Source organism: Gallinula chloropus, assembly GCF_964237585.1.
Source record: "Gallinula chloropus genome assembly, chromosome: 11".
NCBI lineage: Eukaryota > Metazoa > Chordata > Aves > Gruiformes > Rallidae > Gallinula > Gallinula chloropus.
The window spans coordinates 15492238-15518990 of NC_140096.1; the positions used below are offsets into that span (position 1 = coordinate 15492238).

General features: G+C 56.3%; 3 protein-coding genes across 3 annotated transcripts; all 3 read left to right on the forward strand.

Moving 5' to 3' along the window:
* Positions 1-972: 972 nt before the first annotated feature.
* Positions 973-1507, forward strand: LOC311195762 (transmembrane gamma-carboxyglutamic acid protein 3-like; the record flags this gene model as incomplete). Its single annotated transcript, XM_084269189.1, is given in 3 exon segments — positions 973-1177; positions 1180-1293; positions 1296-1507. Coding segments are annotated over 3 exon segments (531 nt in total).
* Positions 1508-3486: 1979 nt separating this feature from the next.
* On the forward strand, positions 3487-13231 carry LOC311195639 (mitochondrial fission factor-like). The gene is made up of 7 exons (XM_084269054.1): positions 3487-3557; positions 6426-6638; positions 7173-7336; positions 8113-8201; positions 9140-9301; positions 12524-12602; positions 13047-13231. The coding sequence occupies exons 2-7, from the start codon at positions 6449-6451 to the stop codon at positions 13176-13178; spliced, it is 816 nt and encodes a 271-aa protein (XP_084125180.1). The 5' UTR covers positions 3487-3557; positions 6426-6448; the 3' UTR covers positions 13179-13231.
* Positions 13232-17909: 4678 nt separating this feature from the next.
* Positions 17910-25641, forward strand: CNGA2 (cyclic nucleotide gated channel subunit alpha 2; the record flags this gene model as incomplete). Its single annotated transcript, XM_084269075.1, has 6 exons — positions 17910-18022; positions 18221-18331; positions 18832-18990; positions 22407-22514; positions 22935-23041; positions 24218-25641. The coding sequence occupies 6 exons, from the start codon at positions 17910-17912 to the stop codon at positions 25639-25641; spliced, it is 2022 nt and encodes a 673-aa protein (XP_084125201.1).
* Between the last annotated feature and the right edge of the window lie 1112 nt (positions 25642-26753).

Sequence of the window (26753 nt, forward strand, 5' to 3'; positions counted from 1 at the left end):
TTAGGTGCTTATGCTGTGGTCTTGTCCCTGCCTTGTCATTGACAAATACTCTTACAATACCTTGTTGTACTCTTAGGAGCAGGATGCACAGAGTCACAGATGCTTTGGGTTGGAAGACATCTCAAGGACCATCCAGACCCAACCCCTCTGCCATGGGCAGGGACACCTTCACTAGGCCAGGTTGCCCAAAGCCCCATCCAACCTGGCCTTGAACACTTCAAAACATGGAAGGTAAAGCAGAAGAAAACCTGCTCCCAGTGAAGGAATTCAGTAGCTTTTCACTGACTGTTACATTTGATCTTCACCAAGCTCCTGATGGAAGGAGTATCTGTGTTCCAGCCAAACTGGTCTCATGGCAGATCCCAGCTGTCCCCTTGCCTTGAATCTGCTGATGTTGCTGCAGAGTTAAGTTGGTTCATCTGGTTGATCCAATGGAAGGCTGAACCTGAGGGCTGAGGAGGCCAATAGGTTCCTGTGGATCAGCCAGCTGAACTGATTCATGTTCCTCAGCACGGCTTGGTGGGAAGAGATGGTGCCAGTCTGCAGCTGAGTGTGCGGAGCTGCCTTACAGAAACGCTCTCATGAAATGTGGGGGGGGGAATGTTTGTGTGGTGGAAAGGTCGTGCTTTGTGTGGAGTTTCTGCTTTCTGGGCAACTGCTTGTTTGCCTCTCCTGTGCTGCTGTAGGTCCTGGTAGGTACTTGCTCCCTGCACCCCTTGGAGATCTTCCTCCTGCAGAATGTGGGGGAAAGGGAGGCTTGGAAAGGGCTGTGCCTCTTGTAGGCAAGAAGGTGCTGTTCCTGCTCAGTCTGGCTTCTGTGGGAAGATCTGATGTGGGCAATGTAGCTTCTCCAAGGCTTTGGGAGCAGAGGAAGGTTTGTGAGGCCTCTGCACCAAAATGCACTAAGTGGTCAGGGGGTCCTGGTCCCACCTGCAGTGCCTGACGTTTGCTTCTCCTCTGTTCCTGCTGCAGATGGAGTTTTGGAAGGGCTACACCAACTCTGTCTACTCTGTCAAGGAGCCTGGGCACAGCACAGAACACTCAGATGCGATGTACATGGTGGTGCCCCTCTTGGGAGTGGCTCTTCTCATAGTCACTGCTCTCCTCATCATCTGGAGGTGCCAGCTTCAGAAGGCCACCCGCCACCGCCCTTCCTACGCCCAGAACCGTTACCTGGCCAGCGGCCGGGGCGCAGCCTGCCCAGGGTCATGGTGCACCGGGAGCGGTTGCAGAGCCAAGGGGAAGCCCAGTGTCAGTGCGAAGCCAGCAGCCGCCTGGCTGGAGAGAGCAGAGCTGGGGCACTCCCCAGCAAGACAGCAGCCTCTACCCACGGGAACATTCAGTCTGCTTCCTCTCCAGACTGTCCAGTGCCACCCCCCCACTGTCCTATGATGAGATGACAGGCCACCCAGAGAGCAGTAGTGGTGAAGAGACCAGCAGCTCCTACAATGAGCCACCACCCAAGTATGAGGAGATCGTGGCTGCTGCCTCTGTCACGGGCAAATAGCGGGTTTGCTTCCCCCCTGCCTCTTCACACACTCATGCTCACCCATCCATCCACAGTCATTGTGCCCAGGACCCCCTGTTGGGTGCCAATTGGCACCCCGTCTCACCTGCTGGTGCCACCACACGATGGCCTTACCCTCTTAACCAAAAATAGCTGCCCCCAGTTGGGGTGAGGCTGGGCTGTGAGGATGGCTCTGGATCCAGGCAGCTTGTTCCTGGCTCAACAGGGGTCTCCCCATGGTGCATTTGATCTCCTCACTTCCCCCTCGAACAGACATAACACTCCCTGTTATTACAATGGCCTCACTGCCTCCCTGGGGTGCTGCTCAGCCTTACCCCACATCCTCACTAGGTCCCACTTTGCTGTTTGGGGCTCTGATGAGGAGTTGGGGGTGCAGGAGGGGTGCAGCAAACTTCAGGCCATCCCCACAGTCAGATTCTAGGCTCTGTGTTTGGGGACAAAGTGCCTCCCCTGCGTGGATGTGCTGCCAGGTGGGAATGGGAAGCCCAGTCCATCCTGTAGTGCCTGTAGCGGCACTTGCTGGTCCGGACCCAGCCATGCCAGTGGGTCAGGAGTAGCCAAACCACGTTGCACCTGACCACGGGGTGGTTGTGCTGCCAGGCCAGGGCAGAGCCCAGGTGCTTTGCTGTGGGACCAGACTGTCCCCTTTTCCTGGGCAGCTTCTTTTGGGGTCCAAGCAATGGGGCTGTCCTTCCCCAGTCATGCCTGATGGGTTAAAAAGGGGGTTGTGGCTCACCCAGCCCTCAGGAGTAGCACTGAAACTCCCAGCACTGACATCCCTTGGTGTTCACCCCAGCACCAGCCTCTCCACCAGCACTGAAAGGCTACTGAACATCCATCAGCTGCCTGCAGCATGCTTGGTCCCAGCGATGCTCACACAGCAGGTACCCTCAGCCCACAGCTAAGGCTTGCCCAGCTTGGGCATTCCTGGGGCAGGACGTGTGGCACCTTGTTTGTCCCCTCCCACGCCTTTTCTCTGCCTTTTGGCCTTAGGAAATTGGGGTTATGGGAAGGCCTGACAGCAAATGTCAGGGTCAGGGCCTGGAAAAGACCAGAGGGAGACAGAAGGGCATTCTGCATCCTCTGTCTTCGAAGCTCAGTCATTATCCTGCAGTCTGTATTCTGTAAAACTTGGTATATTTCTGTACAAAAAAGGTATTTATTAAAACCCCCTCACTGTCTGAGCGGCACAGGGTGGCTTTTTCCCACGGGGGGTGGAGGGGAGGTGTTTTACTGGGCACAACTGGATTTCCACCTTGTGGGAGTGGTGGGGCTCAGCTCTGCGGGGGGATGGAGGCAGCTGGGGGTGGTGGCACTCACACCCACCCCAGGCACAGCTGCAGCACAGTCCCCAGCCAGGAGGGAACCACCTCTGGAGACAGAGCCTGTGCTGATGCATCCGACAGGATCCTGCGACTTCCCCGGGCTCTCAACGAGAGCTGGAGCGTGTCTGAGCCCTGAGCGCTCTGTAGGGGAAGTGTGGAGGGATTTCCTGCTGTCTGAGGGGATTTAGGTGCACAGGTCTTGCTGCTCCTCTCTGTGCTCCTAACCCTCTCAGATAATCCCCTTTAAATAGCAAGCCGAGGGCAGCCCGGGATTTACTTTAAGCCCTTTCAAAACCAGATTTTACACTCGGGTCTCGGGCTCCGTCCCCACTCGGGAGCGTTTAAAACTCCTGCTCATCCCACACGGATCGTTCTACGGCTCGGGGCTCCGCGGAGAGGCAGGAAGGGGCGGCACCGCCACCGCTCCCCTGGGCACCGGCTGCGGGGGGCCCTGCGGCGCGGGCTGTCCCGCCTGCGGACACCGCCGGGGCGGGAGGAGCTGGGGAGGCTCCTGGGTTCGCTCCGGTCCCCCTCTGGTGCCCCCTGCCCCCGGCGCGGCGCTGATGAGCCGGAGCTCCCTAATTGCCGCGGCTGCGGCTTTAAGAGCGGAGGGCGGGGTGTTTTGGCCGGCACCGTCCCGGCTGGCAGCTGGGGCGGCTGTTCGCGGGCCCGGTGGTGGTCTGGGTCTGCCAGGAAAAGGAGCAGTAAGTGTGTGTGCGCATCCCCCGCAAGCCGGGGGGTGCCGGGGCTCGGCGGGCGGCTTCCCCAGGGAGGGCACGGAGCTTCCCGTGCGCTGGAGCCCCGCGGCCGGCCGGCTCCTCTCACGCGTGTCCCGTGGGCTGAGTTTCGCCGGGGTCCCGTCCCCCCGGCCGCCCGGCCCGGGGTTCCTGGAGCGCTTCGCTCCTCGGTGGCGGCCGCAGCGGGGGGCAGAGGGCTCGCCCGGGCTCCGCCTGACCGGCGGCGCCCCACGGCCTGGCCCCGGCCCGGCTGAGAGGCGCCGCGTCCCGCCGTGCCGGGACGAGCTGCGGCCCGCGGGCGGAGGTGAGGCCCTCTGCCCTGGCAGGGGCAGCTCGGCCCAGCCCTCCGCCCCGGGATGGGCGCTGGGCCGGGGTGGCGGCCGCCGCCTGCGGGGACGGAGCCGGGAAGGGACGGAGGGGACCAGGGACCGGGGTTTCCCTCCCCAGGGCAGGCTCTCCCGGGCTCAGATCTCCTCCCAGGCTCGGGGTGCTGTCGGTCCCCTGCTGCTGGAGGTGCGGGGGGTGCCGAAGCAGAGGGGAGCAGCACCCTCACGCTCCCCTGCCAGAAAGACCCCTGAAGAAAGTTCAAGGAGCAAATCCCGCTACCAGAGCTTTTTGTTCCGACAGCGGGTTTATTATTAATTTTCTCTTCGTGTCTTGGTCTCTCAGAGCTCCTGTCCCAGCCCCTCTGCTCCTTGGGAGCTGCAGCAGGTTCCTGGGTGATTAGAACATGAACCTCTCTGCCCTCTCCTGACTGAGTGTCGCTGATAGGTGCCGGTTTCCTGGCGAGCCAGCAGAGGAAGCCGTGCAGGTTGTTCGCTCCTCTAAAGCACCAGGAATGTGCAGGAGAAGCCCAGAGTTCTCTCTGGTTGCGGGCTGCGGGGCTGAGTGTTTGACACGAGTTTCTCCTGTGGGATTGACTCTACTCTGGGACCATCCCAGGGTTTATGGAGCTGTCCCAAGACTTGATGTTCCCCTCCCAAGTGGGGTTTCCTGCAAAGAGCCGCTTTCTGTGAGGTTTTGGGAAGAAACTCTGTGTGTGTGTGTATGGTGACACCTGCAGGTTGGTGACACCCGTGCCAGGATTGGGTCTGTGTGAGGCAGCCAGGGGCTGCTGGTTCCCCACCACCCCCAGCACCCCCAGCAGCACCTCTGGAGCAGCCCCGCTTCCTGATCTCTACTCTGCACGGCTGGAAGCCGGGAATCCCTGCGGATGACGTTGGGCACTTTTCTGCCTCTTTAATAACAAGCTGTTTATTGGCCGAGGAGGAGGGAGCAGCGTGAGGCAGGTGATCATGGGGAGCGCTGGTTGTTGGGGATGTGGAGCCGGTTCTGCCACCCTTGTGTACCTGGGGTGACAGGGCCCAGCTGGGATCCGTGTGGCATGTCTTCCCAGAGTGCTTCCCGAGGTTGTGCTGCTGCTCCTGAGGGATCTCCTGCTGCTCCTCTCCCCTGGGTGATATCCCAAGGGCTGGCAGGAGGCTGGGGCAAGCCAGAGGGTCCAAAATGCCCCTAGAAGGTGGTGGTGGGCAGCCCTGGCTGCTGCTGGCTTGGAGCAGCCTGGTGTGTGCTGGAACACAGTGATGGAATCCCAGCTGCTAAATACAGTCCCCGGGCAGATGTGCTCAAAGAAGGCAGGGCCCCTGCATGCTCCTGCTCGCTCACTGCCTCCTCCTGTGCCCCCCACCTTAAGGAAAACCTCTGCCCCTTCGGCTGGGGCTGTGCTGGAGCAGGTTGCCCTCTGTTATGGTGGGATTTTTGGCCTGGAAGCCAAGAAGGGTCCTTTATGGGCATGGTGAGCTGGAAGGGCTGCAGCAAGGGAAGTGCAGGGGCACTCTGCCTGCCAGTGGCCTTTGGGGACGCTGGGGTGGTGCTGGGGTCTGGCTGGGCTTTGGCAGCCCTGGCTTGTTGGAGTTTTCTCATTGGCTGCTGCTTTTTTGAGAAGGAATAAGAAGTCCCTGTGCAGGGAGCTGGGAAGGTGTTTTATTTTCTCCTCTCCCAAAAAAAGTCTGTTGATCGCCCTCTGCTCATGTCACTCAGTGAAAGTGCTGGGACATTGTGGCCCCAGAGCACGTTTCAAAGCCCTGGGACTTAAAGGGGAAACTGAGGCACGGGGTGGTTATGCCTCCTGAGCAGCTCCAAAGCCCCACTGGAGCAGTGAGCGCTGGGTGCTGTGACCCTCCTTGGTGCCTGTCCCCTCCTGGGAGAGAGTGGAGCCAGAGCTGGGCTGAAGAAGCTGATGTGTGTGTTTCCCTCACCTCTGAGAAGCTGGTTCAGCCTCTGGCAGTTCTGCTCAGGGGAAAGTCCATCTTGCTTAGCTTGGTGGGGGTCTCTTGAGGAGCTGGGTGCTGGGTTGGGCTGTGTGTGGAGAAGGAGCTCAGTGCTCAGTTTTTCTGTAGCAACCTGGAATCTCACCACCAAAACATGTAAGCTTGTTTTTCAACAACCTGACTTTGCCTTGAAGGTGAACGGACACACAGATGGGCTCCCAGCCCTCCAAAAACCTTCATTCCTGGATGGAAAAGAGTTTTATTTTCTCTTTTACTGGTTTTTAGGGTGTACTGAACCCCTCTGCTCCCACAGCGTGGTGGAGCTGTTGCCCATTCCTTGCTGTCAAGCGAGGCAGTAGGTGCTCAGCTCACACTTTGCTCACAGGACACAGAGCTTTCCCACTCTCTCACCCTGCCAGGCAGCAGTTATGTCTGTTGTTTGGGTTGTTTCTGCCTGTTTTAGCTGCCTTACAGCCTGTGTGTCATCCCTGTGCAGATGCTGTTTAGGAAGAGCCTCTTGCTACCGTCCCTGCTCAGCTTTCTCTCCCTCTGTGTGAAACCCCAGGGTGCTCAAGGCAATAAGAAAAGATGTGGCCGTTTTGGGACCTGAACCGAGTGCACTGTGACCTGCTCTTCACAGAAGCCATCAATCAAAGGATGCAGGTTCCCAACAGGCTGAAGGTAGCAGGTAGCTGCAGACCTGTGGATGAGGAGCGAGTGCCAGAGGATGTCCCTCCTTCCTTTCGGATGCACATCCCTGATAAGATTTCTCTTGCAGGTAATGTCCTGGGTTGTCTTTTGGGGTGGCTGAAGGTTGCTGGGGCTCCACAATGTCTTGTGGGATAGGATCCCCTTATAAAGTCCCCAGTGGTTTGCTCTATGAGAGGGCAGGGACAGATATTGTAGTCAGCTTTCTTCTGAAAGCTAGAACAAGGTGGTGGAGGGCTGACTGGGGAGAGGAGAGCAAAGGGGACCAATAGAAAGGAAGAGGGCTCTTGACTCCAAAAGGTGAGGGAGATGCCTTCATGTTTTGCTCCTCCACATCTCTTTCCCTCTTGGCCTTTGGTAGGCTCCAAACTGTCTCTGTGTAAAACAGCTCCTAGACCTCACTGTCCTGCACCAGTGTGTCTGTTTTTTTCCAGTCCACACCTCTCTGGGCTGTCTTGCAGCTCACACTTCTGGGACATGTTACCAGAGTTACATCAAAAACCAACAGACATGGGGTTGGCTCGCCTGTGTGGGTGGATTTCTCCTCTCTCCTGTCCTGAGGGCATTTGGTTTGATTTAATTCTTTCCTCTCTTCTCTCTGTAGAAGTATCAGATGCCAGTTTGAGGCCAGTCCTGAACCAGCAAAGGAAGATCCCCTCTGTGGTGGTGCACGTGTCCCCAGACTGCTCTGCCCAGCCCTCACACCTCAGGGAGTTCCCTTTTCTGCACCCAGCCAGCAGACCGGGCTCCCAGAAACGCAGACGACTGGTACTGTATTGAGAGTGTCCAGGGGTCCTGTGGGAGGAGGGGGGAGCAATCCCAGTGTTGGGTTTCTCCTGAGGTCGGATATCAGCCCAAGCCAGAACTCTTACTCCAGAGTGCTGCCTCCTCCTTGGAGTCCTAGGAGGGAGGGTGAAGGGATGGTGGGATCTTTCTGTCCCATAACCAGAACATACTTGGATGCTGGGACACTGATTCAGCCAGAGCACCTACTGCATTTTGTGAGCAGGAGGTGGGCTGAGTGAGATGCAATCCCCCCCTGCAACCTCCTCCTGCTACTTGTGAGGTCCCTTTTCAACCACTCTGTCTCCTGGATGAGGTATGGGATGGAGCCGTTTCCCCATCGCAGGGTAAGTGGTTCTGGTCTGAGCTGAAAGCAGATTTCAACCTTGTATGAAACTGACCCAGAGAGTCCCTGACACGGGCACACAGAGGCTTGGTTTGGCTGCTGGAGCTTCTGGCCTGCCTTCTCAAGTGCTTTCAGCTCTCTGAGACCCAAGAGCCATTTTCCAGATGCATGAGGCTCAGGGGTTTTGATCTGAGGGCGAGTGGGATGAGCAGCTGTGACTCGGGGTGCTGGTTACCTCACCCTGCTTGGAGCACGGCTCCCCTCCTGCTCCAGCACGAGCTCACCAGGTTGGGCACTCCCACGGTGCTCCCACCACTGAGGGCTTCCTCCATACTGGTGGTCCTGGCAAGGCACTGGGCTGGGCTTGCCTTGTGCGGGTTCCCCTCACTCATGAGGTTGTGCTTGATGCCAGCAGGGCCACCCCAGCAGCAGGTGCCGGCGGGAGAGGACTCCAGGGGACTGTGTCCAGCTGGCCTCGCGCAGCCCGGGACAGCAGCACGAGCGGTGAGCAGTGAGCAGAGCCCAGCATGGGCTGGGCACCAGCATCTCCTGCCCTCTGTGCTCCTGTGGGGCTCTCCAGTGTCACTGCCCTCAGGTGGGGGGAGGTATCCAGGTCAGGGCAGCCTGGTGCCCTTGCACCAGAGAACCATGGCTTGTGGCATCAGAGAGGTGACCAGCAGGCAGTGTTGAAGGCAGCTGCACCATTCCCCAGGGTGATGGGCTGTCTGAGATGCACGTGGGGAGAGCACATCCCCTCTCATAGCAGGCTGCTGGTCCTTGCCTGGCCATTGGGCCAAGAGGACCCTATTGCTCACTCTGGCTTGTTGCAGCCTCTCTGGCTCTGCCCATCCTCCTCTTGGAGCTTTCCAGTGTGCTCTCCTGCTCCAGCACCAGCACAGGATAGAGCTGGAGACTGTGGGCAGGGGACCACTGGCAAACAAGGCACCAGAGCTGAACTGGGTTTCTGCAAGGGTTGGTGGAACTTGCAGTGCCTTGCAGGCAGGGTGGGATAAGAGCTGCTCAGTTTGTGAGCAGTAGCATGGTGGTAGTGATCCCCTGCTCACAGCCTTGGGCTCTGGAGTTTCTCCAGTAGAGAAATGGTCTCTAACTTAATCCCAGAGAGGAGCCACTTTTCCCCCTGTAAGTCTGGGATTATCCTGGTTGGTAGGAGAGCTGCCTTCTGCAGCCCCTGTGCAAGGACCTGGTGAAGATCTTATTGTCACTCAGCTGTGGTTGGCTTTGGAGGAGTCCGGCATCTGCCTCTGAGCCTTGGGGCTGTTGGAGGGGGTTCTCCCACCTGGTGATGTTTGGGTTCTGGGTGCCAGTGGCACCGGTGATGCTTGGAGCTGCTGAAAAGACAAAGGGCACTGCCAAACACCAGGCTGTGCCTGTGCTCTGCAAGGCCAGGAGATAGCAGGCGTGTGGTTCTGTGTGCCCCCCAGGCTGGAGGGACTCCCCTTGCCTGCACGCAGCGCCCCGCTCCCCCTCCTGGCAGAGACGGGCAGGATCTACTCCATGCAGAACATCTTCCAGACCATGTACCAGCTGGGCCAGGTGCTCTTCCATCATGTTCGAGGCTCTCTGCAAGGCCCAGTGCCCTTCAGGTGACTTCAGCCCGTCTTAAGCCATCCCTGTGCCTCTGCAAGCCCTTGCTTTTGCCTCACTAAGACACGAGCCAGGCACGAGCTCTGTAAGCTGCAGGCTGCACAGAGAGGGAGCAGGATGGTCCTGTGTGGCTGGCCAGCTCCAGGTGCCTGGCCCAGGAGCTCCTGGTGCAGCCAGCCTGGGTGCACCCTGCTAACCCAGCCCAGCTTGTGGCTCCTGCTCAGCTTAACACGGGTCCCAGGGGCACTGGTGTGTTTGGACACTGCCTGGGACGTTGCTGGGGTGTCAGCTGCTCTTCACCCCTAAGCAAGTGCTGCCTTCCCTGCATGTCTTGATAGGGTGATGGAGAGAAATGTGTTCTGGACTTCAATTCCCTTCACAGACCTGGCTCAGGTCCTGTGCCCAGCACAGGCTTCCAGCACCTTTGGCTGTGGCACAGAGTTACTCGTCCCACAGCTGATGGTTCTGGCCAGGGCACAGGGTGCCTGGGTGCTCGCTGGAGCAGGCACACAGTGACCTCGGTGTCTCCAGACCTGCTGGAGCTTCTCTCTCTGCTGCACACTTACCTGTGCCAGTGCAGTAAATGGAACGTGTTCACAGACATTCTTGCGGCCTTAAGGTGTCCCCACTGCTCCAAGGCTGCTGAGCACCCAGAGGAAGGTTTAAACACTTCTCATTCTCCTTGAGCAAAGCCCTCAGGCAGAGAGGGAGGGGAGCACAGCATCCATCATCCCTCTGTCAGTGGCACGTCCTGCCTTGCCTCCCCAGCTGGTGCAGAGGAGCAGGCAGCAGACCTGCCTTCTGCCTACATCTGATGCAAAGTGGTGTCCTTGCTCCTAACCAGGGTAGGCTGACTCTCTTCAAATTTGCTTTTATTTCCTTTTTCTGTTTTTTAAAATTTATTTTAAAACCAAACTTAGGGCAGACCAACAGATCTCTCAGTGGCCACGTGAGCCCTTGTCTTCCTTCCCATCAGCAGAGGCTTAGGCTGTGGCACCATGAGAGGTGGTAACTTGTGGAGCTGCTGTAATGCAGTGGGGTGAGTCCTGGGCATCTCTTGGGCTCTCTTTTGGATCCTTCACATCACTTCAGATGCACAAGACATGTTTTAAGGCATCTCTGATATGAAACCTTTGTATCCCTGTGCACCAGTACAAATAAAGTGACTGATGGGACTTGTTTGTCCTGAAACTTTGATAAGAGTCTACTCTTGGACAGAGGCTGGGGTATTTGCCTGATAGTGACCTCTGGAAGGGTATGACTAACAAAAGGAATCTGTAGCCTCTACTCTAAAGGGTGTTCACCTGTATCAGCTGTGTCTTTTCAGTCCAGAGCTTCTGTCTGTGGCCCCTTTTAACTGCTCTGTGTTGGGGAAATGGGATTTTCTTTCTCCTGTGGCTTTCATTTTACACCACAGCCACGTCACCTGGAGGTGGTACCTCACAGATGTGTTTTCAGGCAGAGATTGGCTGAATTTCCAGGCACTGTTGGCTGTCTTCAGCGAGATCAGCATCATGTTGGAAGCAGGGCTAGATACCTGCTCCTCCCTGGGGTCTATGAAGGAGCAGTGTGAGATGCTTTGTAACCCCTATGGCATCAGCCTGTGCAAGGAGTCACAGAGTCATGAGTCCAACCCCCTGCCAGAGCAGGCTCTCTAGGACAGAAAGGTGTGCCCAGGGGAGCTTTGATGGTAGGAGAGCTGATGTAGGGCTAGCCTGTGATGGCTGGGACAGCAGGCAGAACGTAGCAATTCTGATTGAATTCTTTATCCTCACTGTGGATCAGCTTTACTGTGCAGCTCAGTGCTGCCAGCCCTGCAGCAAGGCCCCATCTCCAGGGGATGCCCTGGAGATCCATGGTCTGTGTTGCCAGTGCAGCAGCTAATCCCAGTGGTGGCTGCTTTGCTTCCAGGGATGGAAGGAAGTGGTGTGTGCTTAGGTTGCTTGTTTATGTTTTGAGTTGGAGGTAAAAATTTGCCCTGAGAGCAATAAGTGATGGAATTGGTTTTGTTATTGTCAGGGGGCTGGGGAGAAGTGGGCTTGTGGCAGCTGGAGATACTGGAGAGGATCAAATCCCTATGTCAACATCGTGGTTTAGCCCTAGCCAGCAGCTGGGTACTATGTGGCTGCTTGCTCACCACCCCTCACCTCTCCCCTCCCTGCCCTGCCCTGCCCCTCTGGATGGGGAAGAGAATGGGGAGGCAAAGGCAAACCTTGTGTGTTGGGATAGGGACAGTTTACTTGGGACAGTGCAGAGAGGGGGAAATAACAGCAAAAAGACTTAGAACAAAATACACAGAGCTGGGGGGACATGATGAAACTTCTCACCAGACAGCACAACTCTGGCTGTATTGCTCAGAGCTGTCCTGAAGCCAGACTGGACCATCCCAGAGCTTCATGTCCCAGAGCTGTGCTTCCCTGACCAGCCCCCTTTTATTCTGAGTGTGATGGCATGATATGGAACACCCCTTTGGCCAGATTGGGCCACCTGTCCTGGCTGTGTCCCCTCCCAGGTTGGTGCCCCCCACACCTCCTCTTCTCCTTAGCAGGGCAGCACAAGGAGCTGAGAAGTCCCTGACTGCTGGGCAGCAGCTAACCCATCCGTGTGTTACCAGCTGCTGGAAAGGAAACTAACTCCATCCCAGCAAGCCCAGGACCCTCTTCTGCTGCCTGATGAGCTCAGATAGTTCCCACCAGTGGGCTCCTCCCCTTCCGATGTCAGTGAGATCATCCCACCGTTCCACAGTGGCCTGTGGGACACACTGACCAGCCTGGCTCTAAAGAGGCTTTACCCACCCCCCAGTGAGTTCCCCTAGCTCCAGAGAATGGGTGCTTGGTGAATACTGTGTTTGCTCTCTGGGCTTCTAAAGAAACACAGGCATGAGGTTTGTTTAGGTGGTGTCTGTCGTGGCATGTGCTGTATGCTGTGTGATCATTATGGGATGCATGGAGGCATGGTGTAAACACGCATGGTGGGGTTAAGAAGAGGTGAGTAGATGCTGTGCTGGTGAGTAGATGCTGTGCTGGTGCTGTTTCCTTTCTCTGGATGGGCACATCCTGGGCATGGGCACGCTGCCTGCATGGCTTGGCTCCTCCCAGCAGCACTGGGTGTGAGGATGGCACCTCAGCAGGAGTGATGGTCTGTCTGCACTGGGGGTTGGTCCCTTCTATGGGGGTTGGACCCACCACTATGATTCTGTGACCTCTGTTTCTCTTCCACAGCTCCCAGGAGACCAGCCCAGGCCCCGAGAGTGCTTTGGAGGAGGTTGGGGTGGCTGAGATGGCAGCAATGAGAAAACAGGTGTGATGGGATGAAGGGCTGGAAACGCTTCCTGGGGAAGCCATAGGAGGGTGGTGAGGAGGCTCTGGGGGTCTGTTGGCTGGTGGTGCCAAGTTGGGCCCAGCTGATGCTGCTAATGGAGAAGCAGGTGAGGAGTTACATGTGTATTGACCCATCAAGCACCTACCCTGAGGGGCTGTAGGAGCTGCATGAGGCAGCCAGACCCCTCCATCTGCTGGCAGCACAGGGCTCAGGTGGGAAGGACCTTCCCCTGAAGTGTGTGCTCAGAGCTGAGGCACCACTGCTAGCCCTCCCCACAGACAGCTGCTGTCCTAGACAAGGAGGACCTGAAGGAGATGGCAGCTCCCATCCCTCCATTCCTTGCTGTCCCACACCTCTGGGGGTGTAGCCAGTGTCCTGCACTTGGCTACAGGGCTGACAGCAGCCCCACTGCTTCCCTTTTAGCTGCTGAGGATCTCGGGGAGGCTCTGTGTGCTGGAGGAGCAGCGCAGCGCCTGGCGACAGAAGGAGGCCCTGCTCTGCTCCGTGCTGATCTCTGCCTGCCTCATCAACACCTGGCTCTGGCTGAGGAGATGACTTCCTGTGCTCTGAGTTCTCCTGCCCAGCCCTGGCAGGGTGGGTGAGGGCAAGGAGAGAATTCTTGCTGCTTTCAAACAATGAAACTACTTGTTTCTTCCTAACTCAACCTGCTCTTCCTACCTTAAGCCATTGGAGATGTGTGTCCTCTGGGCCCCAGCTACAGTGAAGGTGCCAGTGCTCTCCCATGCTCTGGCATCAGAGGTGGGCGAGGGAGATGGTGAAGCTGGACCTCCTGCCTCAGCAGCTGGAGATGGGTGTTGGGGAGAGGGGCTCTGCAAGGCCTGTGGCCCAGTGGGTGCAGTCCCAGGGCTGCAAACGCTCTGTGTACACCAGCAGCCACCTTGTGTCTGTGACAGGGCCAGTGGTTGTGTTGGGAGCTGCTGGGAAGAGCCTGGGTGTCCTGAGAAACTGGTGACTGGTAAAGGTGATGTCTGTCCTGTGGAAAGCAGAGAGGGACATGAGGAGATGCCAAACCAAGGCATGGGTGGGAGGAGATGCAAAACCAAGGCACTGGGTGTTTGTTTGCACACATGGGGTCCTGTTACATTCAAGACTGGTGGGGCCAGTTCTCTGACCACATCACACCTTGGATAACTCAATTCTGGCCCCATAAAAGTCCTCAGCCAACTGCTGTGGTCTGTTCCTCATCTCCCACCATAAAAGCTTGTGTGGAGTGGTTGAGTGTTTTTAAACTGCTGGTAGCTTTTATCTTCATCCTTGCATAACTGCTCCTTGGTGGAGGCAGTACTACCAGTTCCCCTGTGCCACAGCTCCTGCTCCAGGAGGAGGTTAGGAGCTGGGAGCTCCTGTTCCTGCAGCCACTGCTCTGCCTCCATCTCCCTGGCTCCCGGCCTGCTGGAGGCAGCTCAGGGTGGTTTGCAAACGTTCAGATCCAAAGTGACTGTTGCTGAGGTCTGGGCTTACCCAGGAGCTTGGCTCTGTCCCAGAGAGATGTACATGGGAAACCTCCCCATGGTGCCTCTGGAGACCGTGAGGCCTCGTACCAGCAGCGATGGCACCCGACAGGCCGTGGAGAATCGCCCGTCTGGGCAGCAGTAGGTATTTGTCAGGCTGCCAGTGCTGGAGGGAAGGATTGCTCCCAGGTCTGCTGCCAAGCTGGAACTTCAGGGATGGTACAGGAACACAGGTGAGGGGAACTCTTGGCCCAGATGGTCTTTCACTAAAAACAAGCCCAGTTCAACAGCCTTGCCATTCCTTTCCTGGAGTTTAGTAGCACTTGGATCTGAGGTAACTTTGAGATGCTTTTGGTGGCTCATCCAGCACATCAGCTGGAGTCGTGCTTGCAGGCTCTGGGGGCAGGATTTGGCATGGCCTGTCTGTTCCACCAGTTAGTAATTGTAGCTGGATCTGCAGGTCAAACACGTGTCCCAGTAGCTTATTTACAGACATGGATGCTTGGCTGTCTTCTGCCTGCAACTGTGTCAGGCACCTGGGGCTGTAAATCTGGCAGCTGGACACTGACTAATCAATACCTGTCCCACGAGTAATTTGAGTTCTGAACCTGTGCCCGACAGCTGAGCTGAGGTTTATGGCAGGTGAGAGATGGGGTGGTGTGGGGGGGTTGGGGTGCTGTGCATGGCAGGGCACATAGAAGGCACAGTGCAGGGGTGGTTCCTGTGCCTTGTGGCCCAGGGATGTGGTTACCTGGGGACCTTACACAACAGGTCTGCATGAGGAGGTTGCCACTGTGCACCAGAAGGTGCACACAGGTTTGGGAGGAAGCTTGTGGGTTGTTCTTTTTAAAGCTGTATTTTAAGGTGGGAAGGGCTGATACTCTGGGGCACACATCACCTTCAAAGTGTGGACTGAAGGTGTTTAGAGGTGATTAAACTCTGTGTTCTCAAGGGCTAATTACTGGCAGGTTGTAGGGGGCAGAGAACAACTTTTATGTAAGGCATAAATCCTGGTGTAACTCTGGAAACACTGACCCATAAAATGTCTGTTTTAATAAACTCCTTGTGTTCTGGATGTGTTGCTTCTACCAGTGGATGGGAATGGGTGAGGTTAAATCCTTGGCAGCAGGACTCTGGTGTTGGATGTTCCAGCCACACACACTGAATCGGATGCGGGGTTCCTGATGCCTCTGGAGCAACAGGCTGCTTGGCCCCCACCCATGGCAGCTGCCCTGGAAATCCCTGGCTGAAGGAGGAGAGTTTGTTGTTAACCCCATCTCTGCTGGGGTGTGATGCTTTTATTATTCCCTTTCTCTCTTCCCCGCCTCCTCCTCCTGGTTCTTCTTCATCCCGCGGCAGCGCTGGTGTCTCCTGGGGTCACTGCCACAAGGATGCCTGTGGAAAGGAAAGCGTCTTCTGCTCGAGGCAGCTGGGAGCTCCTGGGGTTCCTGTGGTGCTTTGGAAGGTGGCTGCAGGCTGGGAGGTGAAAGGGGAACATGTGCTGGGTCTGTGGCATGGGCACAGGAGCAGGGTGACACGTCCCTTGCTGCTGGGTGCTCACCCAGGCAGCTCTGAATGCTGCTGGCAGCCCTGGCCAATGCTGTGGAACTCCTGTTTTCTCCTTTGGGCTCTCTGCTGCCTGGGTTTTCTGGGAGATAAAAAGAAGTGGAATTTAAGGCTTGTGGGGGGTGGGGGAGGAAGGTGATGGTGAAGGGTCCCCTGGTGCTGGTGGTTTCCAGTCCTGCAGGAATTCACTGCTTCCTTCCTGCTTTGGGATGCAGTGTTGTTGCTAACAGCTTATCAGAGCGTCTCGTGACCAAGCCCTACATGATCATCTTCATGCTCCTCAGCTCTGTGTGGTGGGATTCCAGGTTTGGTCTCCTGCTCCTTGAGCGTGAGGAAAGGTAACTGGATGGGAGGGTGTTAAAGGGTGGTGGCTTCTGTGAATTCACCATCACAGCAGTAGGAGTGGCACAGCCCTCGGAGCAGGGAAATCACCACCAGCTTTGCTCTTCCCTAGGGCAGAGGGAGGGGAGCAGAGGCAGGTGATCCTTGGGCATCCCCTTGCATGGCAGGACCTGAACCCAGCCGGGGATCAGCCAGCTCTGCCTGTCCCCAGGTGGACTATGAGCCTCTCCAGAGGTTTGCTGGGGACTCAGGAACTGCTGGCTCCAGAGTTGCTCAGGGGGGCTGCGATCTCCAGCCAGTCTCAGCCATGAGACATGTCTGGGGTCCCTCTGAGTCACTGAGAAGGTGGCAAGGGGAGAAGAGGATGCGCAGGTAGGGAAATGGAGCATCCCTGAGCAGCGTGTTTCCCTCCTCCCCTTTCATCCCTCAGACACAAAGCTGGCTGCTATTAACTCCTCTGAAGAGTGCCCTGCCACTCAGGGGATGGGTGTGCTGTGGTGACGAGGTGCACACACACACACACGCATGTGCATCCTCCCTGCACAGCCCAACGGCCCCCCTGCCACTGCCAGGGTGCTGCCTGGCCACCTCACCTGCTTCTCCCTGGTCGGGGTAGAGGAGCAGGAGTGTCAGCAGCAGTGCTGGTGCTGCCTTGGCTCTGCAGCTCAACACCTGGGTGCTCCAGAGCCAGCCCAGGAGGCTCCTGGGGGAGGGGTGCTCCCAGCCACCCCTGCTAACCCGCGCTAGGCACCAGCCAGGAAGCTTCAGAGGATGCCAGGCTGGTAAGTGGACAGTGGTGGCTTCTTGGCAGCGGCTCTGCTGCCTGGGGAGGGTGTCTTGCCGGGTGTGATTGTGTGTCCCTGTGCACGTAGCGTGGGTGTAGCCTTTGGTTGTGTTGGTAGAGGTCTACAAGGCATTGCTTTCCTCCAAGCACAGCCCTGGCCATGGGCTGCACCGAGTGAGAGAACAAGCAGTGTGTGGTCTCCAGGAATCCGCCTCATCCGTGCATTGCAGGTATGGGGGGGGGGCCTGCTGTGCCCTGGGGGGAGCAGGCAGGGCTGCTGGAAGGGGAATGGGCAGCCTAGGTAGAGCTGGGCGATGCCCATGTGTCTGTAAGTCTGTGTTGCTGTGAGGTGCTTCTGCACGGTGTGGTCTATATTAGGGTGCAGCAGAACGGTGCTACACGTGATGCTGGGGCTCAGCAAGCACCATGGGCATCTTTTGCTTTTTAAATAAACAAGTCCTAGTGAAATCCCACCTTTAACAACTCCACAGCAGCCATCGTGTTTTAATGTGGGGTCTCCACTGCTTTCTGACAGCAGATGGTGGCTCCTGCCAGCAGAAACCTCAGCAAGGCTCCTTCTAAACAGCAAACATTAATTTCCATCACGGGAGATTTCTGTGGTGATGAGAGGTGGGGGCTTGCTGGGAAGACCACCAGCTGGTTGTAGTCCCCTGGGGAAGGAGGGCGGTTGCTCGGGTGCATCGACAGCATCTCTCTGCCAGGGCTGACCTGGCACCTGCATCCCTTACGAGTCTATTTTCCTATCCCCTGGCAGGCAGTGGAGCTGAGAGCTGTGGCCTTGTTGTTATGGCAGGGCTCGCTGGGGATGCTGTTGCCCCGGCGATGGCTGAGGAGCCTGAACCACAAGGAGAGCATCTTTCACAGGCTACGGGCAGAGGCAGAATCTCTTGGGGAGGGTGAAGTGCTCTGCAGGACTCTTACTGCACTGTCAGTGATGGCTGGTGATGGAAAACATGGGGTGGGCACATCCCTTGGGGTTTGACCCTCTTCCTATGCTGTGTCTTATCTCTGTGTTCCCTGCACGGCTCGTCTTGTGGCTGCTCTCTGCTCTTTGCAGGTCTCTGGGGCAGGGAGTGTGCCCATGGTCTTCTCACCTGGAGGATGATGGCCAAGAGTAACGGTCTGCACAGCTCAGTGGCCAACTGCCAGCCCTGCCAGCCCCCCCAAGCCCGAGTGGAGGGCAGTGCTGAGGGGACGGAGCTCAGCACCAGGAGGTCAGCCTGGTCCCTGGTTTGGTTGAGGGAGGCAGCGATGGGGCAGGGGAGGGTGAGCTCGGTGTGTCTGCTGAGACCTGACAAGGGCTGGTCTGTGAAGCCAGAACTCAGCTGCCTGCTTCCTCCAGTTTGTCTGGCTGGGGGCGGGTGCTATGACTGCACAGTGTGACTCTGATCCCCCCCTTTTCCCCACTGCAGGACCTCTTCAACCCAGGATGGCACCTCCTCAGAGCTGCAGAGAGGGGATCCCCTGGATAGTGGGGAGCAGCTGGGTGCCTCTGCTTTCCAAGGCAGGGGAGCCTTGGCCAGGTACCTGTGTGTGCACCACGGGCCTTGAGAGAGCCTGAGCTCTTGTGCCTGGCTTTGACACTGGGGACTTGAGTGGGGTCAGGATCCAATCCTGCTGCAGGGTGTTTGAGGGGACCAGCATCTGTGAATGCTGCTCTGGGTGTCCCAGTGCCCACAGAGAGGGCTGTGGGAGAGGATGGCTCCATCACCTGTCCAGCCCCAGGGAGGGCTCGGAGGCTCCTTTCCCTTGCAGGCAGCCCCCACTGACTCTGCCCCAGACATTCCTGCCCCTGTGGGAACAGCAGCAGGATTGAGGAAGAAGCTGTGGGACTCTGCCTGGGTGGACTCTCTTGCTCATGTAGTCTTGGTCCCACCCCATCACTACAAGGAGGGGAAAGGAAATGTTTGGGCTGGAGAGGGACCCGTGACCTCTCAGCTGTAACCCCCCTGCTTGCTCTCAAGCTTTTGCTTTCTCCTTGCTCCACAGACACTTCCTGACTCTGCCTTTCTCCCCTGCCCAGGATAGTCCGGCTGGTGCTGGTGCTGAGGGACTGGGCCAGCAAGAGCCTGCACGAGGAGCAGCAGAGGCCAGACCCCTTCCTCGAGCGCTTCCAGGGCCCCGAGCTCGGGGCGGTGGCTGCTGGTGCTGGCAACGATCTAGAGGATGAGGAGAACAAGAAGTAGGTGCCCTTCCCTGTGGCCCCAGCCATCCTGCCCCGGTGACAAGCCCTGCACAGGGGCTCCCAGCAGTGATGGCTACTGGTGGTGGGGGGGGGGGTGGGAAGGAGGGAGTTGGGATGCAGTGGCAGGAAGGGTCGTTTCTCTCATCTCAGCCTGGAGAAGAGAAGCCTGTGGGGGGACCTCACTGCAGCCTTCCCATCCCTGAAGGGAGCAGAGAAACAGGAGGGGAATCAACTGTTTAAAAGGGTAGATAATGGCAGGACAAGGGGGATGGAGTGAAGCTGAAAGAGGGAAGGGTTAAATTAGATCTTAGGGGGAAGGTTTTTACAGAAAGAGTGGTGAGGTGCTGGAACAGGCTGCCTAGAGAGGGGGTGGATGCCCCATCCCTGGGGGTGTTCAAGGCCAAGTTGGTTGGATGGGGCCCTGGGCAAACTTGTGTAGCTCCAGGATGGAGGTTGGTGGCCCTGCCTGTGGTAGGGGGTTGGAACTGTGTGATCCTTGGGGTCCCTTCCAACCCAGACCAGTCTGTGATTCTATGGTCTCTGCTCCTGTCCTGGCAGCCAGCCTGGCTTTTCCCGGTGGTTGTGCAGGCACACAGGGCCTGGTAGTCTGTCTCTGTGGAAAAGACTTGGCCTGTCCCTCACCTGTGGGGTCTTCTCTCCTCTGGCCCATGCCCTGGTAGGAAACACACATGACATGGCTCCTGACAGCTCACAGTCCTCTCCATTGTCAGAGCAGTTCAACACTAGGGTTGGCATGAGGAGCCAGCCCTGGGACTGTACAGGGATGCACCTTCAGCTTGTTGCACGAGGAGCTGGGGACAAGCCAAGGGGTGGGGGGTCTCCACCCAGGAGACCACAGCAAGCACAGACACATGGGATTTGCCAGCCTCATTCATTCATTCATCATCTGCAGGATGCAGGGAGATGAAGGGAGCCTGTTTGCTGCCCGTGCTCCCCCCAAGAGCAGCCACTGTGACTGAGGCTTTTGAAAAGGCTCTTTCAAATGCAGCCCTTTCATCTCCTCAGCTCACACTCCTGGTGAAAAGCAATAACCTGGCTTTTCTTCTGCTGGCTAATTAAAGGGCAAAGCTCATGGACTACTCTAGACCCTACCATTATACATGGTAATTAAAACACCAAGCAAAGATTGTTTTCTGTAGGAGAAAAGTATCTGAGCCTTGTATCTGGGTCTTTACTGGTAATGGGAAAAGAAGTCCTGCCCTGAGAGGTTAAGGGGAGCTTGTTAATTATCAGAGGGAGCTGAAGTGGGCCATGAAAGGGCTGCTCAGTGGCCATGGGCTCCTGGGAACATGGTGGTGACTTCTGCTGTTGTCTTAGTCCTCATGCCCAGGGGTAAGAAAACCCCCAAGTCTGGCAGCTCTGGACGTGAGCTGCTGTTCATGGCCATGGGAGCCTCTGTGGTTGTGGGCTTGGGTACAAAGCCTTTGGGGAGGGGCAGATGATTCTCTCTTCCTGGTTTTCCAGCCCTGGCCCCTCTGTCAGTGTGATGTTAGTGACTCAGGCCAAAGGCTGTGAGAAACACTGGTGATGTAAACCTGAAACTACCTACATAATTAACCCCGTTAGGAAGGTTCCTAGTGCTGGTGGGTGTTACAGCAGTCCTGGCTGGCTGCAGGTGGTCCATGCTTCATGTGTCAGTGCTGTGTGTCCTGGGGAGCAGAGTCCCTTTGTGAAGTGAAGTTGTGCTTCCTGAGCAAAAGATAAATGTTTTTCGTGGGGACATGGACCCCCTGCCTGTGGCTCTGCCCAGAGAGCAGAGACCACCTGCTGCTGGCTGAGGGCTGGTCCCTGTGCCGCGGGCACCCTGGGTGCTGGTGCCTCTGCAGCTGGGGAGGAGGCTTCAAGGCAGAGGCTTTGCTTTTGAAGCTGTCACAGTAGGGTGGGCACAGAGAATCTGTTGGCAAGGGGGGTGTGTGGTTTTTCCTGTCACTGGAGGGGGTTTTGCGTGTTCAAAAGCTGAGAGGGAGGGCAGGAGGGAGGGGGAGAGGGAGTTTTGCCCTACCAGGCTGCAGCAGAGTTCCTCTCCCCCAGCTTCTGCAGTGAAACCTGGCGACTGGAGCACACACATCCTGTCTCCGAGTCCCGAGGCGAGCGGGATCAAACGCTTGGGAGCAGTTCAAAGCCGGGCCCGGGACGGAGCAGGCCGCAGGCAGCTGCGAGCAGCGTGGCGATGGCAGCCTTGCCGTGATGGCCACCCCTCCAAGTCGCTGCTCTGGGGCTTGGGCATCCCCTCCTCATGCTCCCACCGATCTGCAGCACGCTCACTTCCCTTCCTGCTCCTAATTAATCTTCTCTTAAGATCTGCCTGGCACCAACCCGTGCCTCCTCTCTGTGAGGCAATGTCACGTAACGAGAAGGTTTCCAAATACCTTCTTCACCTCTGTTTCTGGCTCTGCCCCTGGGGTGCTGTGTGCCTGTGGGCCACCCACTGCCCCTTATCGTCCTACAGTCTCCTCTTCTGATACATTACTGGGCCCAGATTTGGGGATAAAGGTGCTTAAACAGTGCTGAGTGTTTTTGTTCTGGGCTGCAGGAGTTGGTTTGAGCTTACGGGCTGGGCTTGTGCTCAAGCTGCAGCTTGGTTTGAGCCAGTCTAGTGCAAGGGATGAAAGATCACAGAATCACAGGGGTTAGAAGGATCCAGAGATCACAGAGTCCAACCCCCCTGCCAAAGCAGGGTCCCTAGGACAGGTCGCACAGGTCGGTGTCCAGATGGGTCTGGAATCTCTCCAGAGAAGGAGACTCCACACCCCCTGGGCAGCCTGTCCCAGGGCTCCCTCACCCTCACTGGGAAGAAGTTCTTCCCCAGATTGGTGTGGAACTCCCTGTGCTCCAACTTGCAGCCATCGTCCCTTGTCCTGTCCCCACAGACACTGAGAAGAGGCTGCCCATATCCCCCTGTGTCCCACACTTTAGATCTTTATAAACATCCATAAGATCCCCTTTCAGTCTCTTTTCTCCAGGCTGAACAGTCCCAGCTCACTCAGCCTTTACACATAGGGGAGATGCTCCAGACCTTTAACCATCTCTGTAGGCTCCACTGGACTCTCTCCAGGAGATCCCTGTCTTTTTTTTTTTTATCCCAGGGAGCCCAGAACTGGACACAACACTCCAGGTGGGGCCTGACCAGGGCAGAGCAGGAAGGGAGGATCACCTCCTTTGACCTGCTGGGAACGCTCCTTTTAATACCCCCCAGGATCCCACTGGCTCTCTCAGCCCCCAGGGCACACTGCTGGCTCATGGCACCAGGACCCCCAGGTCCTTCTCTGCAGAGCTCCTCTCCAGCAGGTCCTCCCACAAAGGATGTGGCTAGGATGGTTTCTTCCAACCCTATTTTCTACATTTAGCCTTATATTCACACATTGCCAGCTCTGGTTTCTCTCTGCTTCCAGGAAGAAATGGTGGTTCTTTGTGGTGGACCCTGCAGGAGACTGGTATTACTGCTGGCTGGCTGTCATTGCAGTCCCTGTCTTCTACAACTGGTGCTTGCTTGTAGCCAGGTGAGTTGGGAGGTTGTTGGGTCCCCATGTCCTCTAATCCTCCTGTTCACCTGGTTGCTGTGGCTTAGCCAGGATCAGACAAGTGACACTGGTGGTACTGGAGCTGGTGGGAACCTAAAGGAAAGGGACCCCTGCTATGACTGACTTCTGCAGTGCAAAGGCAGAGCATCCATCCTCTGGCCATGGTTGGAAAGGACCATGGCTTTGTGGTAAAGCTGCAGGGTGCATTCAGGAGGTGGCTTCAAGACATTGCTTTACCTAGGTCAAGGGGGGTTTAATTTCTAGGAGAAGAGGAGCAAGTGGCCAAGCTTGGTTGTAGAGATGGGTGCCTGGAAATCACCCTACATTTGGTGGTAATCGTTGGAGATGATATGGAGATTTGTGGGTCTCACCACCACTATTTTATGACTCTTCCTCCAGGGCTTGTTTCAGTGACCTGCAAAAGACCTATGTTGTCATCTGGTTGGTGTTAGACTACATCTCAGACTCTATCTACATTGGGGACATAGTGATCCGCCTGCACACAGGTAAGTGGAAGAAGCATCATCCTGGCTTGTGAGTGCTCTGCTTTAATGCCCTAAAGTGGAGATGAGCTGCAAGGGGGAGAGGCCCAATCTACAGCCCCATGCAAAGGAGGGCTTTGTCTACCTTGGTGCTCACTGGCATGAAGCATTCTCCAGAGAAAGAGTCTAATTAAAAGATCTGAGAAATGGAGTAAGTTTCAGAATGGAAGATTAACCGTGCCAGTTTCAGCCTCACCTTGGAGTCACTGTACCACATCACCTGCGTTACCATTAGTATGCGGGTGTAGCTGAAGGTCTGTGTCTCCAATTCTGCATCAGTTCAGCTAATGAAATATCTACACAGACAAATGGGGGAATTTAGTGTTCTGGGAACGCGGCGGGTGGCTGTAGGTTCTGTCAGGACTGCAGTAATTCACAGTCTGGGAGGATGGAAACCTTTGTGTCCTCGTTTCTTTGCAGCAGCAAAGTAGATCCCTAAGTGGTGTCTTAGGTGGCTTTTGCCAGAGGAAGGGCTTGAGTGGTAACAGAAGTGTGTGAACGGAGTAGATTGGGTCAGGCCCCACCTGGAGTACTGTGTCCAGTTCTGGGCTCCCTGGGATAAAAAAAGACAGGGATCTCCTGGAGAGAGTCCAGAGAAGGGCTACAAAGATGATTAAGGGCCTGGGGCATCTCCCCTGTGAGTAAAGGCTGAGTGAGCTGGGTCTGTTCAGCCTGGAGAAGAGAAGACTAAGGGGGGACCTTATTAATGTTTATCAATGTCTTAAGCATGGGATGCAGGGGTAATTAGCCAGCCCCTTTTCAGTGTCTGTGGGACAGGACAAGGGGCAATGGCTGCAAGTTGGAGCACAGGAAGCTCTGCACCAATATGCAGAAGAACTTCTTCCCAGTGAGGGTGAGGGAGCCCTGGGACAGGCTGCCCAGGGGGTGTGGAGTCTCCATCTCTGGAGAGATTCCAGACCCATCTGGACACCAACCTGTCCTAGGGACCCTGCTTTGGCAGGGGGGTTGGACCTGATGGGCTCTGGAGGTCCCTTCCAACCCCTGTGATTCTTTGAACTGGTGATGTGTGGGTGACCCTGTGTGTGTGTGCACACGTGTGCATGGTGAACCATGAAATTCTCAAAGGCTGCAGAAGAGGTGAACATCAGCCAAGATAATTCTGTCGTTTCCCTCTGCTAGGTTTCTTGGAGCAGGGCCTTCTGGTGAAGGACCTGAAGAAGCTATGCAACAACTACATCCACACCTTGCAGTTCAAGCTGGATGTGCTCTCCATCCTGCCCACAGACCTGGCCTACCTTGCTGTGGGGTTGCACTGCCCCGAGCTGCGTTTCAACAGGCTGCTCCGCTTCTCCCGCATGTTTGAGTTCTTCGACAGGACTGAGACCAGAACCAGCCACCCCAACATCTTCCGCATCAGCAACCTGGTTCTTTACATCCTGGTCATCATCCACTGGAATGCATGCATTTATTATGCCATCTCCAAGGCCATAGGCTTTGGAGAGGACACCTGGGTCTATCCCAATGTCACAGACCCTGAATATGGGTATCTGACCCGGGAGTACATCTACTGTCTCTATTGGTCTACGCTGACTTTGACTACCATTGGAGAGACCCCTCCCCCTGTCCGGGATGAAGAGTACCTCTTTGTGATCTTTGACTTCCTCATTGGCGTGCTGATCTTTGCCACCGTCGTGGGGAACGTGGGATCCGTGATATCCAACATGAACGCCACGAGGGCAGAGTTCCAGGCGAAAGTCGACGCCATCAAACACTACATGCAGTTCCGCAAGGTGAGCAAGGACTTGGAAACCAAAGTTATCAAGTGGTTTGACTACCTGTGGACCAACAAGAAAGCAGTAGATGAATGGGAAGTCCTCAAGAACCTCCCTGATAAGCTAAGGGCGGAGATTGCCATCAACGTTCACCTGGAGACGCTGAAGAAGGTGAGGATTTTCCAGGACTGTGAAGCGGGTCTGCTGGTGGAGCTGGTGCTGAAGCTGCGCCCTCAGATGTTCAGCCCAGGGGACTACGTTTGCCGGAAGGGAGACATTGGGAAAGAGATGTACATCATCAAGGAGGGGAAGCTGGCTGTGGTGGCGGATGATGGAACGACTCAGTACGCTCTGCTCACTGCAGGAAGCTGCTTTGGTGAGATCAGCATCCTCAACATTAAAGGGAGCAAAATGGGCAACAGGCGCACAGCCAACATCCGTAGCTTGGGCTACTCTGACCTCTTCTGCTTGTCAAAGGAAGACCTGATGGAAGCAGTCACGGAGTATCCCGATGCCAAAAAGGTCTTGGAGGAGCGTGGCCGGGAGATCCTGATCAAGGAAGGGCTGCTGGATGAGTCGGCTGCAGAAGAAAACATGGAAGGGATGAGCATAGAGGAGAAGCTGGACAGGCTGGCTTTGAACATGGACACACTGCACACCCGTTTTGGCCGGCTCCTGACAGAGTATGATGATGCTCAGATGAAGCTCAAGCAGCGCATCACTGTTCTGGAGTCCAAGGTGAGGCAGCAGTATCTGGAGGACTATTTCTCTGATAGCTCTGACAGTCTGTTTGAGGATGAGGAGAAAGCTTTACCTCGTGGGACACAATGAGGGGCTGCAGATGTCCACTACATGACATCTGGCCTTGTGCTGAGACACTGTGTGCTATTTCACAAGGCAGATCTTCTGGCTGCCTTGCCAGGGACTTTTCTCAGGTCCTTAGCATTGCTGCTACCACTGCCTTGGTGACAGCTCCTGAGATAGCTCCAAATCAGGGGATTGGCCTAGCTCCTCCTCTGGCCCATTCTTTTTCATGTTGCCTTGATTTGAGACCTTGGAGTGAGATCACTAAAGAGAGGAGAATGGTTAATGCCACTGCTAACACTTCCTTCCAGCTTCTGCAAAAGGTCTCTGCCCATCACACCTCCTTCCTTACGTGCTTTAACAGAAGATGAGATGTGAACCCTACACAGAGGGGTACCTGGGCATGCTGACCTCCCATGTGTGTTGAGGAGGCACAGTCATGGAGAACAGAGCCTGCTGTATGCCACCTCCCCATCCACACAGGAAACAAGGAGGAGAAGGGCTTTGGAAGATGCCACGTTCTTTGCAGATGACGAAATGACCCTGATGAGAGTGACCAAGACACAGGCCAGGCACTTACAAATGCATTTTGGGTCTGGCCTTTGTAACTCACTTTGGTCTCCACTGAGTGTCTGCAGACACCCAGCCTGATGCTCCTCACCTGTAAGGTACTAGAACTCAGCTGACACAGCTCCAACCTGGGCCTCTTATGTCTGCACATGGAGGAGCTTGTGTGGGTCACTGTCACCCATAGGTCACCTCTGCCACCTGTGATGAGGCTGGATATCTGGCTGGAGGGACAGGCAGCTGCCATCCTCCTGCCTCTCTTGTCCCTTCTCCTGTATTTGGTGCTGTCAGATAGCACCTGGCATGGGCAGCTCAGCACCCAGAGCACTGTGTGTTCCTGAGCCCTCCTGCTGTGGAGGCAGCATGACTTCATGTGGGCTATGGCTGTCTGGCATAACCAGGGCAGGACAGAGGCACAGCCCCTGGCTCACCGGCCCCACAGCTTTTAAAGGATGAAGCAGTGGTGGGGCCCAGCTGTGCTGGTATCTTTGCTGTGGGTGGCTCAGGGAGAACAGAGGACACGTTTATTTTCTCAGGCAGTGGGGTTTCTTGTATTCAGTGGGAGTTTGGGA

Excerpts from the sequence above, each read along its gene's own strand:
- LOC311195639 (XM_084269054.1), top strand. The coding sequence starts at position 6,449 with ATGTGGCCGTTTTGGGACCTGAACCGAGTGCACTGTGACCTGCTCTTC. Across the intron at positions 6,639-7,172 it reads TGATAAGATTTCTCTTGCAG|AAGTATCAGATGCCAGTTTG; the intron begins GTAATGTCCTGG and ends TTCTCTCTGTAG. Across the intron at positions 12,603-13,046 it reads TGGCAGCAATGAGAAAACAG|CTGCTGAGGATCTCGGGGAG; the intron begins GTGTGATGGGAT and ends CTTCCCTTTTAG.